This window comes from Lipotes vexillifer, unplaced genomic scaffold (genome assembly GCF_000442215.2).
Source record: "Lipotes vexillifer unplaced genomic scaffold, Lipotes_vexillifer_v1.1 scaffold708, whole genome shotgun sequence".
NCBI classification, from domain to species: Eukaryota; Metazoa; Chordata; class Mammalia; order Artiodactyla; family Lipotidae; genus Lipotes; species Lipotes vexillifer.
In genome coordinates, this window is record NW_006781346.1 from 354,196 (window position 1) to 369,334 (window position 15,139).

General features: G+C 37.8%; 1 protein-coding gene across 1 annotated transcript in view; it reads left to right on the forward strand.

Annotated features, from left to right (window-relative positions):
• The window catches only part of PPA1 (inorganic pyrophosphatase 1), a 45,350-nt gene extending 38,679 nt beyond the window's left edge, over window positions 1-6,671 (forward strand). The window contains exons 9-11 of the mRNA XM_007454559.1: window positions 4,504-4,573; window positions 5,695-5,734; window positions 6,321-6,671. Of these exons, the coding sequence (XP_007454621.1) occupies window positions 4,504-4,573; window positions 5,695-5,734; window positions 6,321-6,352 (142 nt within the window). The 3' untranslated portion in view covers window positions 6,353-6,671. The remainder of the gene's footprint in view (window positions 1-4,503; window positions 4,574-5,694; window positions 5,735-6,320) is intronic.
• The last annotated feature ends 8,468 nt before the right edge of the window (window positions 6,672-15,139 follow it).

The following is a 15,139-nucleotide window of genomic DNA, read 5'->3' on the forward strand; positions in this document are numbered from 1 at the left end:
GGTTTTGTCAATGCTTATTAAGTCAGTAGGAAGTGTAGACTGAAAGAAAAACCACACAACGAGAAGGTTGTGAGTTAAGTTTTATTCGAGGACTGTAGCCCGGAAGATAGCCTCTCAGATAGCTCTGAGGAACTGCTCCGGAGAGATAAGGGAGGAGCCAGGATATGTATGAACTTTTTTGCCGGGAAAACATGTAGTCAAGCATAAAAAGATTGCTGCTATTCATAAGGAAGAGACCTCTCAAGTTAATGATTTTAGTGTTTTTCTATGTATGGGAAGAGGCAAGAATCTGGGGTCATGTGAAATTTTTTCTTAGAAATGCATGTTAACTATCTAGGGGCCAATATACCCAAATGTTTCCTGGTTTTCTCCATCCTGAATTCCCCTCAGGGCTCACTGTCGTGGGTGACTGTAGTGGCTAATGGCTTGATCCTTGTAGAACTGGAATGGCAGGCAACATTTTTTTTCTTTACAGAAGGTAACTATATAAACAACTGAAAAATGCCACAAGATACTCTCTGAATAAGTACAAACTAAAACTATAAAGGGCACAGTGAGATCAGAGCTTTGTAAGGCTAATCGGGAAAACCTGCCTAGCATCAGGGTGCTCAGAATGGGATGGGTATAATCAGGTTGAGTTCAAGGGTTGGTATTCTCTGATGTGAATATGTAAGGTTCATTACAACTAAACTAGGATCTACTATGCACACTGAATTAACTACTACTACTAATAATAGCTAATATGACTGAGCAGTTAATATTTGCCAAGCCTGCAACACAGATGCAGGGAGATTAAACTTAACCAAAGTCATACCACAGTAAGCGTTTTGGAGTTAGGACTCACATCCAAGTCTATCTGGCCCCAGATCATTTTTAGTACAGTACCTCCTCTTTTAAAGATTATGAAAGAATGCCTACCATTACCACTTAACTAGTGTTGTTCTGGAAATACTAGTTGATGAAGTAAGTAAGAGAAAGAAGATGCAGGAATATTGGAAAAGGGGGAGCAAATTGTTGCAGATGATATGATTGTGTACCCAGAAAACCCTAGAAGAACTCAGCAAGGTGAATGATTACAAAATGAGTATATATGTACATTGCTAGCTTTCTATATGAAGTGTAACAGAAACTGTAATGGAGGAAAAGATCTCATGTAGAATAGTATTTAAAAACAAAACACAGTATAAATAAGAAACCTGAAGGACCCAGAAGAAGAAAAGTTTGACTCTCTTGAGAAATATGAAAGATGTTAAATAGAAAGGTATATATTCATGAATAACATTCAGTTTCATCTAGAAAAAATCTGCATCTCAGAATAACAAGGGAAATTCTGAAAAAAGTAAGGGTAGTGGTGGTGAGGAAGAGTGTTAATTATTTTAGTACTGTTTAGTAATATTGTCTTACTAAGAATTTGGTACTGAAGAAGAAAGTCAAATTATTCAGTTGTTAGAGTTTGATAGACCTAAAGTAGATCTAAAGATGTATGGGAATTCAATTTATAATAAAGAAGGTGTTTTAAATGAGTGGTTTGGACCAACTGCCTGTTTAGGAAGAAAATAAGACTAGATCTCTATCTCGCTGCTTAACATTCCTTACGCCAGATATACACACTGGCAACCACCCTCACGGCTGTGGACGTTTCATTTTGGAAAGGTGCTGTAACCAGGCAGGTGCTCCACGAGTGCCCTGTGCAAGCAACCCAGCACCAGTGTTCTTACCTCCAACTACTTTATATCCACATGTTAACTGGGTGCTGGCTGCAAACTAGGGTTTATAACCCTAGTCTTACATCAGCATTTAATTCCAGACAGAGAAATTGTAATGTGAGAAAATTCTAGAAAAAGTATAGGTGAATTTATTAATTAGCTTGTAATAGGGAAGACCTTTCCAAACAGAAGACAAACTCAAAATCCATAAAAGAAAGATTTACTTGTGGTATTATTTTTTTTATGTATCAGGAGACAATTTTTCCCAGTTTCTGCTTAAACAACACATGACAGAGGGCTAAATTCCTTAATTTATAAATAGCTTATTCTAATTGATAAGAAAAAGAATAATTCAATAGAAGGAGAGGAACAGATAAAAAAAGAACATTTACATATAAGAAGATGTACAGTCTCATTTTATAATATTTTTAATACATTCTTTCAGGATTTGTTTATTTCATTCGTAGTGGAATGAGTTTATTCTTTTTTTTTTTTTGGCCGTGTTGGGTCTTTGTTGCTGTGCGCGGGCTTTCTCTAGTTGTGGCGAGCGGGGGCTACTGTTCGTTGCGGTGTGCAGGCTTCTCATTGCAGTGGCTTCTCTTGTTGCAGAGCATGGGCTCTAGGCGCGCGGGCTTCAGTAGTTGAGCACGTGGGCTCAGTAGGTGCAGCACGTGGGCTCTAGAGTGCAGGCTCAGTAGTTGTTGCACATGGGCTTAGTTGCTCCGCAGCATGTGGGATCTTCCCATACCAGAGATTGAACCTGTGTCCGCTGCGTTGGCAGGCAGATTCTTAACCATTGCGCCACCAGGGAAGTCCTCATTTTATAATTTAAAATGCAGCTCAGAAAGATAGTGTTATCCCCCAGTAGCTTTGCAAAATTTAAAAAAATTAAATGATAGCCGGGATGGCAAGAATATCTATATCTATCTATCTGTCTATCTATCTATCTATCTATCTATCTATCTATCTATCTATCTATCTATCTATATGGTTGGTGAGAGTTTAAATGGGTACAACCTTTGTGAAGGGCAATTTGACAATATTCAGCCCAAAATTTTAAATGCATGTATTTCTTTGTAGAACCACTACTAGGAATGTATCCTATAGATATAGTCCCCAAAGATTTATGTATAAGGATGTTCATTGCAGTGTCATTTATAATAGCAAAAAGTAAGAAACAGCCAAAATGTAATGGTTAAGCACATCCATATAATAGAACAGTATATGTCACAGTAAAAAAAAAAAAGTTCTCTCTATGTTCATAAGGAAAGACAACCAAAATATATTGTGAGAAAAGCAAAGTCCATAGTAGTATATTTAGTATGATCCCATTTATGCAAGGTGAGATACACACACACACCCCAGCATCTGTTTATATTAAAATTTTTTTTTCTGGAGGGAAACAAGAGCTATAGATAATGATTGCCTTTGGAGACAACCATTTGGAGATGGGAGGGAGAGAGGCTTTCAATTTGTGACTTTCTGAATTTTCTAAGTATATATGTGTATTACTTTTTTTAATAAATGTCACTTAATCTGGGTAGTAAGATTTTTTTCTGATTATGAGAAAATCCTAATGTAAAAATAGTTCTCAGGAATCTTCTGTTCTGTAAGTCAGAATAATGTCCTGTAAAATTCAAACATTGTCTCTCCACAAACATAAGAAAAACTGAGCACACTTACACATTTGTGTGAAAATGTACAATCATGAGACTTTGCTTTTAATAACTTCTCTATTTTGTGGTGTCCTATTATTTCTATGGAAATGGGCTTAATGCATGTTAAGTGGCAGGTAACTGAAGATATTTATTTTTCATTTTAATAGAATATTTCTGATCATACCCATGTTATAATAATACACAATAATTTAATACATAGTAAATTTTGAACTATAGTTAACCAAAAAAAGTTTTTAAAAAATCATTTTAATCACAGTTTTTCCATAGATACTCTTATTAACATTTAGAGTTTTTCTTTTTACAGTCCTTTGTGTATAATATTTTCAAAAATAATTAGGATCATATCGTATATACAATTTGTTTTATGGTTTAAAAAAGTTAACACTATAAGCATTTCTCATGTCATTAAGAATATAATACTTTTCTACTATATAACATTCCATCTGTGTAATATTCCATCTCATGGATAAATCATTTTTAATCATCCCTGTTGTTGGACATTTTGGTTATTTCCAAGTTTTCACTCTTACCAATAGTGAAATCGTGTATGTCGAACATCTTTGTACATCATAGTTTAAATCTCTGAGTTCTGAGGTGTGGAATTTATCAAACAGTATGTGCTTTTTAAAAGGTTTTAGACACATTTGTTTGTTTATTTTTTTCTCTTACTTTTTCTTTTTTTATTTTGTTGTGGACACATTTTACCAGATTATTTTTCAGGAATATTGAACCAGGTGTTACTCCTGCCAGGAGTGTCTATCTCAGATGTCAACACTGACAGAAACCAGATTTTTTTGTTTTTTTCATTTTATCTAATTAGGAAAGATATGTTTGTCATTTTCATTTGCATCTTAGCTCTTTCATTGAGAATTATACTGCATTCAATCACATACTTTAAAATCTGAACTTCTTAAGCGATTTGAGTAAAATTGACCACGAGAATAGCTGTATATTAAATAATTAGAATATTTAATATAGGTGAGAAAGCTTTCAACTAAGCCAGACTTGAATCTCATCTGGCCTACCACCTTCAACTTGTTATTTTTAACAAGAGAGAGTTTTAATAATAGAGAAGTTTTTGTTACTGTGACTCATGACAATTTTCCTTTGTTCAATAGCATGAATACCACAGTGTTTGAGAGCCCCTTCCAGTGTGATCCTGATGCTGCCAAAGCCATTGTGGATGCTGTAAGTAAAGGTTTCCTTGAAAAAGAACATGCCTGGTGGCCAAAAAATATGGTGTTGAATGGGGAGGGAAGGTACCTTCAATAAATATTTGAGGATGTCCTGTACACATATTACAATGTGAGATCTTGAAATAATTACAAACCATAAATACAAGTAGACATTTGACTGAGGGGGAACCTGAGGAGGGTCCTAGCCAACACTATATTGGGCAGATAACAAAGTAGGACAATTTGTAAAAATCAAAATGACTCCAGAATGTTCTAAGTAACCCAAGTGCCTGAGTACTTATCATGAGCCATTTTTCACAAAAGTACCAATGGGAACTTATTTGACTTGGTCATAGCAAGGAATGAGAAAGTTACCAAATTTCAGGTACCATTGCAGGAGTGGTTTATAGTCCTAGAGAATTTCATGTGAGGAAGTAAACTGTCCATCAAAGAAATAATTTTGTTTTTGTATTATTTTTAATGATCTGATTTGTATTAACCTAAAGACTGAAGATTGTCTAAACTTATTCTCATTTACAATATTTAATAAGGAAAACAAATGAAAATGAGGTCTGATTTTACAGCCTTGTAAACAGGGTAATACAAGGGAAAAGGACAATTTAATGCTGAAGCCAATACATTTAGATTTATTTTATTTATATATGAATTTTGACAAAGTTGAGATGAATATGATAAATTGGAAGGGAAAAGCCGTTGGTTAACAATCATAACTTTTCAATGAGAACATTCTGCTTACATTTTATATATGTGTGTGTATATTATAAAACCTTTATATATACATATGTTGGTTTTTTAATTCTTTATTTCAGAAAGCAGGTTTTTTAAAATTGGAGTGTAGTTGCTTTACAATGTTGTGTTAGTTTCTGCTGTAACAAATTTATTTTTATTTATTCTCCTGTATGTCATTAAAAGGTAAGAGGTTTGAATTTGTTAGCATTTCTTAGCAGTAGAGCAAGCTCTGCATTGTTACTATCTATTGTAAATTATTTTTAGGACCTAAAAATTGGGATAGTTGTCTTCTGTTTAGATTCCTTTTAATTTTTGTATCAGTATACTTTTTTAGCTTATTCCTTTTCTGGGATTAGACTAATACATTTTAACATTTTATTTTAGTTACCACCACATGAACCTGCCTGCACAATACCAACAGATGGTAAGATCTATATCTAGTAAAATTACATTAAACATTATGCATATGTGTGGGAAAATTACATCTATATCTATAGATACATCTTACATACGACATACATACAGAGAAAGAGAAGGACAGGGAGAAGAAGCATTTTTAGAGTTCTGTAGCATATGTGGGAAGAAAAATGGCTGTACCTACCACATTTAGGGCCACCGCTGGGACAGCATGACCATGACCCACTGTTCTCGGAGTTCCTGGTAGATGCCTTGTGGAGGTTGGAGCAGGCTGGGCTCTTCGTCCCCATCTGGCCCCAGGCTGCTTCACCCAGGAAACAGTTCTTTCCACCTTTAGATGTTAGAATTCTCTGTAAGGTTCTTCTGGTGAGAATTGCATGTCCATAGGATCAGCATCAAGAGTAAAGAAGCCCAAAAGAAAACACTGGTAAATTACCTGTTTTTGCTGTAGTGAAGCTTTGCATGTATGTAGGTTTGTTTTAATGTAATCCATAGGAGGATACATTAAAGCAAATATATTATTCATTGTTATATGTTGGGTGTAATTTTGATTCCTAACAGGGATTCTGATTTTTTCTTTTCTCTGACTACAGTGGATAAGTGGTTCCATCGCCAGAAAAACTAAGGAAATTTCTCTGGAATACAAGCTGATATTGCTGCATCCTTTTCGTCTGAAAGCATTAGATGGAAAAGTAGTAACTTTTCCAAGCTTTAAAGTTATAGAACTAATCAATCAAATTCTGCTGTGACCAATCCAATATATCCATACTGTTATCCATCTAAAAGCATCTTTCATATCAACGAAGATAACTTTTAGTTCCTGCTTAAATATCAAGACAGTTGTAGTTTGGAAGTCATCTGTGAATAAATGTCCAAGATAAGTACGTATTGGATGTATATGTTTGCCTTGTGTTAGGAAATAAAATTATTTTATTGAAACTTGGTTTATGATATTTTTATTTTAATCTGAAGCCTAACACTACCAAGCAGGCTTGGGTGCTGTTTGGTATTTGTTTTCTGTGAATGATCTTATAATTCACTTTTATTTGTTAGACTAAAGCTGACTTTATTTGTAGGCACCTGAAAATGAAATCCCTTATGTTTACAGCAGTCTTGATACTATACTCTTACCTAATTTCTGTCATCCCATTGTGAGCCATCAGCCAAGATAGTTTTGTGATTAAATTCGTGGCTTTGGAGCTGTGCGGACCTGAGTTTTTAATCCTAGCCCGTCTACTTATTTAGCTCTATAATCTCAGGTCAGTGTTGGCATCCACTGACTGTGTTTTCTCAACCAAGTTGTGATTTTCTTGGTTGTTGTTATGATGGGTGATTGTTAATAATATCCTAGACATTTTGTCTGTTATGTTAGGAGACACTAGGATCCATTTAAATCTTTTAGCAGGCATCACCCTATTTAGGGTTAGCACATGGGTCTTGGCCTGCTTTTGTGGACTGTGGTTTCAATGGCAGTTTAACTTTCAGCAGCTTTGCAGTGTTGTTTTGGTCAGCTTGGTTTATCTGGTGCCACTGGGGCTTCTGTTGGTTCCCGCTGGTGCTGCCTGAGGGGGCTGAGTATCTCTTGGTGGAGGAGGAGAGTCTTAGGCTACAGGGAAAAAGAAGCTTCCTGAACTGGTCTACCCTTTATAGCTGGATTTCTCCCTCAGGCTCAGCTCACCCGCCTACCTAGGTAACTCTTGGTGGAAAAGGGGAGTCTCAGGCCTTGTGGGGAAGGAGAGTGCCTCCCTGGTTGTTTATTTCTGCCTGGGCTCCCAATGAGCCCCCTTGCCAGGTAGTGTCATGCCCACCAGAGGGACCCCCATTCCCTATGGGGGCGGTGGAGGAATGAGCCTGTCTGGACTGCCTTCTGTTGCTAGGTTACGGGTTGGGGAGGACTCTCCTCCTCCTGGTGGTGGTAGGATGCATATGCCCTGTCTCTGCTGTCCTCTGGTCCTGGGGGCCCAAACCAGCTCGCCTTCTTAGCACCTTTCAGAGTTCTTGGTTGTGTCTTGTCATCTCCAGGGTCCATAGCTGTGCTTAGCAGGAGAAGTGGAGAAAAACAGGTCTATGCCTTCTTGTCTGGTCCGGGACCAGAAACATCAGCATTCAGATTTTAGTAATATTTCTCTTATTCCTTTTATAAGTTCTGTTTTTAAATGCTGCCTCAGTCATTGTAATATGTGATTTCTGAAGTGATTTGTTAGGATAAGAAATATGTTTTCTAATGAAAGACTATACAAAGTGGGGGACTTCACAAGTATTGGTCCAATAAATAGGAATCACCCGCCCAAATTTATGGAAAGGAAAGGGGATAGAACACTAGTCAGAAGAAATGTCAGCAATAGTTCTCCCGTATGAGATCCTCTGTAGAAAGCTTCCACTCCTCTGTTCAGGTAAGGAATGTAAAATACTCTTGTATTCACTTGCTAGGCTACCATAACCAAGTACCACAAACTAGATGGGCTAAACAAGAGAAATGTATTGCCTCAGTGTTCTGGAAGCTAGAAGTCCGAGATCCAGGTATCAGCAGGCCCATGCTCCCTCTGAAGGCTATTGGGAAGGATCTGTTCCAGGCCTCTCCCTGCTTTTGATAGTTCCTGGCTTGTGGCAGCATAACCCTAATGTACACAAGGTGTTCTCCCTGTGTGCTTGTTTCCAAATTTCCCCTTATAAGGACATCAGGGGAAAGAATTCCCTGGGGTCCAGTGGTTAGGACTGTTCTTTCATTGCCATGGGCCCGGATTCAATCCCTAGTTCGGGAACCACAGGCTGTGTGGCACGGCCAAAAAGAAAAAAATACGAACATCAGTCAGGGCTTCCCTGGTAGTGCAGTGGTTAAGGATCCGCCTGCAAATGCAGGGGACACGGGTTCGAGCCCTGGTCCGGGAAGATCCCACATGCCATGGAGCAACTGAGCCCGTGCACCACAACTACTGAGCCTGCGCTCTAGAGCCTGCGAGCCACAGCTACTGAGCTCACGTGCTGCAACTACTGAAGCCCGCGCGCCTAGAGCCTGTGCTCCGCAACAAGAAGCCCAATCACTGCAACAAAGAGTAGCCCCCGCTCGCCACAGCTAGAGAAAGCCTGTGTGCAGCAATGAAGACCCAACGCAGCCAAAAATTTTAAAAAATAAAATAAGTAAATTGAAAAATAAAATAAATTAAAAAAATAAAGTATACAACACAATGGTTCTTCCTATAAAAAAAGATACATGCACCCCAGTGTTCATTGCAGCACTATTTATAATAGCCAAGATATGGAAGCAACCTAAATGTCCATTGACAGAGGAATGGATAAAGAAGATGTGGTACATTTATACAGTGGAATATTACTCAGCCATAAAAAAACAATGAAATAATGCCATTTGCAGCAACATGGATGGACCTACAGATTATCATACTAAGTAAAGTAAGTCAGACAGAGAAAGACAAACATCATATGTTATCACTTATATGTGGAATCTAAAAAAATCATACAAATGAACTTATTTACAAAACAGAAACAGACTCACAGACTTGGAAAACAAACTTATGGTTACCAAAGGGGAAAGGTGGAGGGGAGGGATAAATTAGGGGTTTGGGATTAACATATACACACTATTATATATAAAACAGATAATCAACAATGACCTACTGTACAGCACAGGAAACTCTACTCAGTATTCTATAATAACCTGTATGGGAAAATAATCTGAAAAAGAATGGATATATGTATAACTGAATCACTTTGCTGTACACCTGAAATGAACACAACATTGTAAAGTCAACTACACTCCAATATAAAATAAAAATTAAATTAAAAAAAATTTTAAATGTAATCTCAGCAACACTGCATGATCAATGCAGTTTTTCAGGTAAGGGAATATGAAGCGTTGGCCCAGTTGTATAAAGGGTCCGAATGAGAACTCCAATTAGAAATTCAAAATTCATTTTCACCATCCCTGAGCCCAGGCCTGCATGTGCTGCAGCTGTAATGGCAATTATGTCCTATCTAATCAGCATATTTGCTACGCAAGAGCTTATATTGTGCTTTTGCACAGAATGTTCTTTACATTTAGAACAGCTGCTCTTACTGCTTTCTGGGAGTCTAGGCCAAAGGGAATTTGCCTTTACACTGACAAGAATGCTGTGTGAATTGCTTCATGATGGCAAGTATTTATTGAAGAGTTATTAACTCGAGTCGATTGCCACAGAGTTTATTGCTCCCTCTGTCTCTCTTTGGGATCTTTCCCTTAGTTATTACAAAACCTTTAAATTAACAGAAAATATTCGCCAGAAATAAGATTAAGCAATGAACACCACAAGGGTATGTGGCAATCTGAATTTTTTAAAAAGCCTGAGAGCAATTTGGCAATCTCTATCAAAATTTTAAATTTGTCTTTATACTTTGAGTCAGCAGTTCTGCTCTAAGAATTCATTCTAGTTGACTAAGAATAGTCAACCAGGCACACAGCCTATGGCAGCTTTGTTAAGTATAGCAAAACCTGGAAAAATATCTAGCAGTCCAGTTGAGGAATGGCTACATACTCGTACATGTAGCAGTCAATGAAGTCACTGCATGGGCTGATACGGAAAAGATGTTCAAAATACCTAAGTGAAAAGAAAAAGTTGTAGTACTCTATAGCTGCCAGCTATGGCCTGTGGGCCAAATCCAGCCTGCCAGAGGTTTGGTAAAAACACTTTATTGGAACACAGTCACACCCTTTCATTTATGAATTGCTGTGACTGCCTTCCAGCTACAATGAAGAGAGAATTTAGTAGTTGGGATAGAGATCTCATGACCTGCAAAGTCAAAAATATTTACTATTTGACCCTTTACCAAAACCATTTGCCAATCCCTGCTCTATGCTATGATCCTATTTGTGTTTTTACAAAGGGAGCACTGTGGGGAAGGAGACACATTAATGGATATGCTTGTATGGGTATAGACAATTTCTGGGGACAAACAAACAAAAATAAACCACAGCCAACAATGGTTATCTCAGGGAGTGGGAATGAGTTACGTGCGGAAGAAGTCAGGCCCATGGAGTTTCCTTCCACTTTGTAAGCGCCTATGCTCTTTTTTTTTTGTTTTAATTTATTTATTTGTTTTTCTTTTTGGCTGTGTTGAGTCTTCGTTGCTGTGTGCGGGCTTTCTCTAGTTGAGGCGAGCGGGGGCTGCTCTTCGCTGCAGTGCCCAGGCTTCTCATTGCGGTGGCTTCTATTGTTGTGAAGCATGGGCTCTAGGCGCGAGGGCTTCAGTAGTTGTAGCACACGGGCTCAGTGGTTGTGGCTCGCAGGCTCTAGAGTGCAGGCTCAGTAGTTGTGGCGCATGGGCTTAGTTGCTCTGCAGCATGTGGGTGGGATCTTCCTGGACCAGGGCTCGAACCCATGTGCTCTGCACTGGCAGGCGGATTCTTAACCACTGCGCCACCAGGGAAGCCCGTAAGCTTCTATGCTCTTTGAATTGTTTTTCTAAAAGCATGTGTAAAATTTTAAATTTTTTTAAAGAAAATCAAATGAAGTAGGAGAAGGACACCAGTGGACAGTGCTCAGCTCAGCTAGTGGCAGGGGGCTTCTCTTTCTCTCTCTCTCTATATATGTATACATATGTGTATACATGTAATATATATATTACATATATCGTATATATGTTACATATATACGATATATGTAATATATATCGTATATATGTAACATATGATATATATAATATATACCGTATATATGGATATACACATGTGTATATATATTATATATACTTATATGTATATACATATATATATACTTTAGACATACAGAATAAGGACTGGGAGGGACTGAGCCCTGGAATCTTAATTTTTAACCACTTCCCCAGGTGATTCTAACATCGCCTATGTTTGAAACCACTGCTCTAGTCGTAAATTTCAGAGATCAGGAAAAATTTCTCATGGGGTTGTAGTTATGATCAGCATGAGATAATCCAGCAAACATCTATCACAGCAACAGCAGCAAATGATAATAGCTCCCATTTGTGAACACTTCCTAAGTGTCAGGCCCTATGCTATAGGCTCTATGTGCTTCATCTCGTGGGTATCCTTGTCCTGTCCCTCATCTTAGAGGATATGCTTTCAGCTTTTCACCATTGAGTTTAATGTTGGCTGTAGGTTTATCATATATGGCCTTTATTATGTTCAGATAAACCTACAAATGTTGGCCGTAGGTTTATCATATATGGCCTTTATTATGGTCTTTATTATCATATATGGCCTTCATTATGTTCACTGTATACCGACTTTGTTGAGAATTTTTATCATAAATGGATGTTGAATTTTGTCAAAAGCTTTTTCTGCATCTATTGAAACGATCATATGATTTTCATTCTGTAATTTGTTAATGTGGTGCATCACACTGACTGATCTGTGGAGGTTGAACCATCTTGCATCCCAGGGATAAATCCCACTTGATCATGGTGTATGATCCTTTTAATGTATTGTTGATTTAATGTATTTTATTTATTTTTAAAATTACACAAAATTTTTAAAATTAATTTTTTTGGAGTATAATTGCTTTACAATGTTGTGTTAGTTTCTACCATACAGCAAAATGAATCAGCTATACATATATATATATATATATATCCCCTCTTTTTTTGGATTTCCTTCCCATTTAGGTCACCACAGCGCATTAAGTAGAGTTCCCTGTGCTATACAGTATGGTCTCATTAGTTATCTATTTTATACATAGTATCAATAGTGTATATGTGTCAGTCCTAATCTCCCAATTCCTTCCATTCCCTCTTCCCCCTTGGTATCCATACATTTGTCCTCTACATCTCTGTCTCTATTTCTGCTTTGCAAATAAGATCATCTATACCATTTTTCTAAATTCCACATATATGCGTTAATATACGATATTTGTTTTTCTCTTTCTGGCTTACTTCACTCTGTATGACACTCTCTAGGTCCATCCACGTCTCTACAAATGACCCAATTTCGTTCCTTTTTATGGCTGACTAATATCCCATTGTTATATGTACCACATCTTTATTGATTCCTCTGTTGGTGGACATTTAGGTTGCTTCCATGTCCTGGTTATTGTAAATAAGGCTGCTATGAACATTGGGGTGTGTGTGTCTTTTTGAATTATGGTTTTCTCTGGGTATATGCCCACTAGTGGGATTGCTGGGTCATATGGTAGTTCTATTTTTAGTTTTTTAAGGAACCTCTATAATGTTTTCCACAGTGGCTGTATCAATTTACATTCCCACCAACAGTGCATGAGGAGAAAATATTTGCAAACGAAGCAACTGACAAAGGATTAATCTCCAAAATATACAAGCAGCTCAATATAAAAAAAAAAAATAACCCAATCAAAAAATGGGTGGAAGGGCTTCCCTGGTGGCGCAGAGGTTGAGAGTCCGCCTGCCGATGCAGGGGACACGGGTTCGTGCCCCGGTCTGGGAGGATCCCCCCTGCCGCGGAGCAGCTGGGCCCGTGAGCCATGGCTGCTGAGCCTGTGCATCCGGAGCCTGTGCTCTGCAATGGGAGAGGCCACAATAGTGAGAGGCCCATGTACCGCAAAAAAAAAAAAAAAATGGGTGGAAGACTTAAATAGACATTTTTCCAAAGAACATACACAAATTTTAATATGTTAAAAATTCAAAAATTACAGATAAAGTCCTCCTTGCTTGCTGTCAATCCTACTCCCTTCTTAGAGATTAACCACTATCAGTTCGGTATGACTCTTTCTTGATTTTTCTCTATGCTTTTACACACATTTATCTGAATATAAATATACAATTTAGTATTTTTTAAGTATGTATAGGATCATAGTTATATACATTTTGAAATTTCATGTTATTATTTATAGATGCTACCTAATTCTTTTAAACTGGTGTAAAGATAATACAGATGTATTGTTGAACACATATTCTTAATCGACTCCATGAGACATGTTCCTGAAATCTAATGTGTTGTAGGTAGCTGGGATGCTGATTACAAGTTGGAGGATAGAAGGAGGCCAGGCAAGAAAGGTAGGCAAGGATCAGATAATGAATGGGCTTGCTAAGGAGACCCTGGACTTTAGGAGGCCCTCGAGAGGCACCAACAGTTTTTAAAACTGGAAAGGACTATTATCGTATTTCCGTAATGGGTACAGAAATATTTAAGGAATCCTGATGATCTGCAATGCTGTTTGATAATATCTCCCCCTCCCCGCCATACCCTTCTCATTAGGAAATATCCAAGCATATTTATTGAATGCATGACTCCTCTATAAATACTGGAATGGTCATGGTGTGATATGCCATTTGAACATGTTCCACAAGCATTTGCTGGGTGGCCCTACAGGAGGCAGTGGAGGGGAGTACGAAGTGGTGTAGTGGTTTCCAAAGCAGGGTCCAGGGCTCTCTAGAGGTGCTAGAGCGCCCTCCAGTGGGGCCATTAAAAATCTAGGAGATGATTTCCAAGTACCACTAGACTGCAAGACTCATGAGGGCAGGGACCCTATCTCTTCTGTTCCCCTCTGTATTCTGATCACCTAGCATATGTCCTCACATATAGCATGTACTTCATAAATATTGAATGAATTAATCTAAAAAATACAAATTCTTTCATTGCTTCCTAAAGGGAAATGAATATGTAGCAAAATATGACTATAATTGGGTATTCACAAACTAAAATGTATATTTTTGGACTTCCCTGAGAACTCTAATTCAATATTCAAAGTAGTCAAAAATTTTGTAAAGATTCCACATTCAGGCACATTTTCTTTTCCTTTTTTGTACATATGGAGGGGGTTGGAATTTCTGCAATGTAAGGAAAGAATCTTTATTTTGTTGCATCCTTAATGCTTCTTGGGGACCTCGACCAATGTTTTTAAATTAAGAACTATTATTAATTATTCTACTAATATTAAGGGAGTATGTTGTGGGTGCTGGGTTAACCCTGTAATATGAATAGATACAAGAGTAGCTGCTAAACCTGTGCCTCCAAAGCCAGAGCCCAAGCCTGAAAAGACCCCTGTAAAGAAGGGAGAGCAGGGACCCAAACAGAAAAGTGGAGGGACTTCCCTGGTGGCACAGTGGCTAAGACTCCACGCTCCCTGGTCAGGAAACGATCCCATAAGCATGCTGCAACTGAAGATCCCACGTGCTGCAATGAAGATCCCACACGTGGCAATGAAGATCCTGCGTGCTGCAACTAAGACCTGGCGCACCCAAATAAATAAATAAATAAATACTTTTAAAAAAAAGAAAGAAAAGGGGAAAAGTCGATGTTGGCAAGGATGGGAATAACCCTGCAGAAAATGGAAATGCCAAAATACACCAGGCACAGAAAGATGAAGGTGCTGGAGGTGCCAAGTGAAACCAAAAACTGTTTTGTTTAAAAAAAAATTTTTTTTAAATATTTATTTTTATTTATTTGGCTGCATCAGGTCTTAGTTGCGACACT